This window comes from Lygodium microphyllum, chromosome 16 (genome assembly GCF_053477565.2).
Source record: "Lygodium microphyllum isolate KBCC chromosome 16, Lygodium_microphyllum_v1.1.10, whole genome shotgun sequence".
Lineage (NCBI taxonomy): Eukaryota > Viridiplantae > Streptophyta > Polypodiopsida > Schizaeales > Lygodiaceae > Lygodium > Lygodium microphyllum.
Genome location: NC_141150.1, coordinates 56,088,329 through 56,093,483, shown reverse-complemented (window position 1 = coordinate 56,093,483; position 5,155 = coordinate 56,088,329). Strand labels below are relative to the sequence as shown.

General features: G+C 41.1%; 1 protein-coding gene across 1 annotated transcript; it reads right to left on the bottom strand.

The window, feature by feature from the left end:
• Nucleotides 1-874: 874 nt before the first annotated feature.
• LOC148022853 (glutamine synthetase cytosolic isozyme-like) lies at nucleotides 875-4,638 on the bottom strand. The gene is made up of 14 exons (XM_087695771.1): nucleotides 4,433-4,638; nucleotides 3,724-3,763; nucleotides 3,260-3,363; nucleotides 3,106-3,154; nucleotides 2,879-2,985; nucleotides 2,706-2,793; nucleotides 2,488-2,616; nucleotides 2,316-2,390; nucleotides 2,074-2,127; nucleotides 1,947-1,984; nucleotides 1,693-1,852; nucleotides 1,524-1,584; nucleotides 1,313-1,436; nucleotides 875-1,164 (listed from the first exon to the last, which is right to left on the bottom strand). Exons 1-13 carry the CDS (start codon nucleotides 4,501-4,503, stop codon nucleotides 1,342-1,344), a joined length of 1,071 nt encoding a protein of 356 aa, XP_087551897.1. The 5' UTR covers nucleotides 4,504-4,638; the 3' UTR covers nucleotides 875-1,164; nucleotides 1,313-1,341.
• Between the last annotated feature and the right edge of the window lie 517 nt (nucleotides 4,639-5,155).

Below are 5,155 nucleotides of genomic sequence, written 5' to 3'. Positions count from 1 at the left end.
TATAACATAGTGCGTGGGACACACACACACACACGTGTACATCAAGAAAGGCCATATATGGATATGCATTCACATACCTACACACATCTAGATACATTTGCCACTAGATGCAAACACATACAAGATACCACAACATGCACATGCAAGGTGCACAAAGAGAGAGAGAGAGAGAGGCCTCACATTGAAAAACGCATGTGAATGCATTATTGCATGAACAAGATATATATTGCTAATTATAGCATATGTGATTCACTATTACATATCTATTTTATTTTTAATAAATAGCCTCTTGAAATTGGAGCACATCGTCCATTGCACATGCAACAGCATCATGAACTTGGCAAGTTCACAAACCATGCAAAGCATGGTCAATGGGCCTAGCCAATCAAGTATTACCAATTGAAGATTCTATGCATCTCTAGTGACAACCATGCTCTTTCAAGGTCCACATATGCTACACCATAGGAATTGTGATGCTTCCTACAAAACCCTTTCTAGACTTTTAACTAGAACATGTTGGCTATCTAACATAAATATGTGAAGTACTCCAAAGTTTTCACATACATGTATAAACCTTTGTAGATAGCTCTTAGCATAAAATATATACTTTTTAAACCCACTTTAAAGGAGAATATGAAAGCTTTGGTAGGTACATGGGAATATAAAAAGTCAAACAAAGATCTTATAGACTCCACTGTTACCAAAGTTAGGCATCTTGTTCAACTGATTGACAAAGGAATAAAGCTAAGATGTGTGTTGAATACAAGATCAAATCAACAAGTGGCACCTTATTTCTTTGCACACTTTTCTTTGGGGCATACTTATCTTGATCTGTGAAAACCCACTTCAAACTTGGAGAAATAAAAAGCAGAGATCAAGAAAGAAATCGTCTATATTTTTACAAAATGGCAGTGCAACCAACAACCACTATGGCGGACAAGATTGCCCTCTAGAAGCATTTCAACAGAATCATGCTGTAGCTCCAAGGCTTTAATACATTACAATACACCAAAATTTTGAATCTTTGCTTCACAGCAAATGAAGCAAAACTGTGATGTCTGAAATAGCCGTGACTTCGTGACTTATAAGAAGTCCTCAATTTATGACAACTTGCACAGAATGACATGCTAATATTGAAGAAGACCAAGATCTTATTCCTAATTCCTGCAGACATAAGATCAGATCAGGCAGTCTGAGATATACTTTGACTCCCACTATCAAGTAGTTCATACTCTGTGTTAGGGCTCTATGTTAGTCTTTGTTAGTACTCAGTGTAGTGCGTTAGTACCTTGTGTAAGATATGAGGTTATACCTGGGTGAATTTCTCCTTGCAAAAGCCTCTCACTCTGGCTTGAAAAGGATGGTTGTGTTGGCAATCATTGAGGTCACAGTGTAGGGATCCATGTTGCTAGCTGGCCTCCTGTCCTCAAAGTAACCTGGAAACAGAAACCATTCAATATTGATCAGAACCAACAAGGAATGACCAGCTGATGAGTAGCAGATGTGACTGACTGCTCATATACCTTTTCCGTCCTTTTCTGTATCACGCCCCACACGAATAGAGGCACCACGGTTAGCCACACCCTATTCAAGCACCCACATGTTAGCAGAAGCATCAATTGAGGTTAGGTCATCAAAGATGTCAGACGGATCATCGAACAAGTAAGTAGCTTAGAAGGAGCATGTTCATACCCAGCTGAACGTGTTGATATCAGCTGTCTCATGTCGACCTGTCAGCCGCCTCTCATTGCCTTCCCCATAGGCAGCAATATGTTCCTTGTGTTTAAGGCCAAGCTTCTCAATTGCCCTTTTAATAACCTCATATCCACCATCCTTTCGCATAGAAAGGGTGCTGAAGTTCAAATTACGTCCCATTAAAAATGTTGCAAGATTAAGTATTGAATGTACTTGTTTATGGTTCAATATGTCAATAACAGCATGTATACCTGTAATTGGTATGGCATCCAGCTCCATTCCAGTCTCCCTGTAAATATACCAAAACAAAAAAGGTTTTTCTAAGAAATTTACAATGCAAAAAATAACCTTCAGTTCATCAAAAGCCCACTTTCTTACCTCAATGGGTTTGGGGTCAAAGGACAGAACTACTCCTGCCATCTCTGTTATGCGCTGCATCAGACAAAAGAGATCGTCCCACTTACTGTGATATCCAGCTGTACCTCAACTTTGGCAATTCTTAATGGCAGTTATTTGGAACTAACTCTACAAGCTGACCAATCTAGTCTATCTCAGAGTTGAATAAATTACATCACTTGAGCATATGGCATGTCATCCTTGCCAGGCAATTAATTACTCACCTCCAGAATATATCTAGCACACCAGAGCTGATCCCCGGCAGAGATGCCCACACATGGGCCAACTTGAAACTCCCACTAGACAACACAACAGAGGAAAATAAGATAAAATCAGAATTTGGATAAACAACATATGCCCTTTCAAGGTCAAAGATCCTAACAGAAAACTCCATACTTGACCCGGCATGACTTCCCCATTGATGCCAGAAATCAGAATGCCTGCATAGATGCAGGCTTTGTAGTGTGCATCAATGATATTGCGGCCCCATGCTTTGTCAGCTCCAACCCCACAGTAGTAGGGGCCCTGACAAGATGGCAGCATATTGTTAGAATCACTATAACCCCATGATCAATTATTAGTGGGAAACTCATAATTGAGAGCCACTAATATACCTGAGGACCAGGGAAGCCACCAATAGGCCACCCAAGAGGCCATTTGACCTCCTTCTGTAGAAGTGTGAATTCCTGTTCAATTCCAAACCTGCGAACAATAGATTGTTGAGGCCTACTCCCTTGATGAAGAAGCATAGGGATTGAATAAAAAGTTCATTCTGTCTATTACTAACCAGGGCTCCTCTTCCTCCACTGCTTTTTCACCAAAAATCTTTGCAGCTGCAGCACGCTTGTTAGTTGGGATAGGCTCCCCTTGTGGAGTATAGGCATCACATATCACCTACAAAAACAAGCACTCTTGACATCAGTTAAAAGCCATCAATAACGAATCACTTCACTCTTGAATCATAAATAAAATACTTCAACAGGAGTCAACTATGTGATATCAAAAGCCACATACCAGGATGTTGTCACCACCACGGAAAGGATCCTTGAAGATGGCTTGAGGGCTGCATGATCGAAGTTATTAGATAAATCATCAACATGTCCAGATCATTTGCAGACACTCATTATGCAGACAGCAGTCACAACTTGTTCCAGAAATATGCACTTACTATAGAATAACTTCACTGTCTTCACCAGGAGCCTGTCCAGTACTGGATCCATCATAATTCCACTTTGGAAGGTCTTTAGGACTCTTAATGGGTGCATTGACAGTCTGAGTCATATTAAACACCACACATTTAAACTCACAGTTACATACAATAGAAGCTTTAGACATATTCCCACTATGCTTCTCAATTGTGAAATACAACAACATCATGAGCTTCTGTGAGGGAGGGACTGCATACCTAGCTAGGTGCGGTTGGGGGCAAGAGGCTGCCAAGACTCCAGACCAGCAGCCCCCTTACTCAACCACACCTAGCTACGTATACAGTACCTCCTGAGCAGAAGCTCATGATGTTGAACATTATAGGGAAAACCTGGGGGAGAAGAGCCCCTTTTCTCACATGGGAAAATATCAAAAACTCCTTGTAATACTGCTTATGCATATATCAGATTAGATAATTATTCTCACCCTTCCTTTGCTGCGGAGATCCAGGCCAGATCCTCCAATCCTGTAATGAAGCCGGTGAGGAGCATTAGATGAAGCTGATAGTATTAGGCAACATAGACAGTGCTGTCTGCAAAGATGTTCCAATTACGATCGTTCAAGTAACAATATGAGCCTCTTTGCTACCAATGAAGAAATGAGGTTTCTCATGAGGTCTAATTAGCAGCTAGCACCCAAAATGTGTGTCATAACTCTCTCTCTCTCTCTCTCTCTCTCTCTCTCTCTCGGGCTGGTCTAGCGGTTAGCCCACAAGCTGATGTACCCAGATCACCGGGTTGAATCCTTGCCGTTGCATAATTTCATTCTTTCTTACCCACTCTAGATCAGAAGAATCAAACCGAAGATCTCATGACTCTACCAACTGAGCTTCTCTCTCTGATGAGAAAGACAAGCTTTACAATAACAGTAATCTCTCTCTCTCTCTCTCTCTCTCTCTCTCTCTCTCTCTCTCTCTCTCTCTCTCTCTCTCTCCAGTACTGTTCTGATTGTGTTACTCTTCTGCTCTCTCGTGACAGAACTGTTATGCTATACTTCTGTGACAGTAATTCTCTGATTATGTCACTCTACTGTGACGATATATTTTTTTTCCTTAAAAAATAAAACAGATGCCATGGTTGAGACAGGAGCAACACTGTCACAAACAAAATCAGAGAAGAAAGGAATTCAGTCGCACCAGATGTATTCTGCGATGATCTTGCCAGAGTCAGTGATGTCGAGGTTGAGCAGGTCTGTGACGAGAGCCATGGCGGGATGGATCGAAGGAAGGGCCCGAGACGAAAGATGGGGCAAGGAATGTACAGAGGCAGGGACGAAGGGGGAGCACAAGCTTCCTGGAGGCTTGTGCAGAGGGCACTGAGGAGAAGAAGATAGGGGCAGCCGATTTATTATATAGCGGCCGCGCGAGCCTTCTTTTCCGCCATCTCCACCCGCAGGTGAACTAAACTAAGCCAATATAATTATTTATTTTATTTATTCGGCAGCTTTAGTTTTTTCCTTTTATTATTTTATTTAACTTCTGGTGAGCTATACAAAGCCAATTATTATTCTTCTTTATTATTATTCTCCAAATTCAATATCTTGTAAATTTTATTTAAAAAAACCTAATATCCTGTGCTTTTACCACATTTTCGGGTTACAATTTCTAAAATTGTGTTAAAAGCAATAATGAGACGACTGGTTTTATTTAAAAGGAATAATTTTCTCTCTCTTTTTTGAATTTTCAAAGGAGCCTTGTTTCCCTGCCTTGTTACTTTGGAGATTTCATTTGCCTGGTCCCACCCCTCCAACATGGCCACTACTTTGGAATATCCTCACTAACTTAGCCCTGGCCCACCTCTCAAACATGGCCATGGTTTTGGTATATTCCCCTGGCCCACCTCCACAATGTATGGCCATG

Coding starts and splice junctions, on each gene's coding strand:
- LOC148022853 (XM_087695771.1), bottom strand. CDS start 4,503: ATGGCTCTCGTCACAGACCTGCTCAACCTCGACATCACTGACTCTGGC. Junction 2,391..2,487: donor GGGAAGTCATGCCGGGTCAA/GTATGGAGTTTT, acceptor TGTGTTGTCTAG/TGGGAGTTTCAAGTTGGCCC. Junction 1,585..1,692: donor ATATCAACACGTTCAGCTGG/GTATGAACATGC, acceptor GTGCTTGAATAG/GGTGTGGCTAACCGTGGTGC.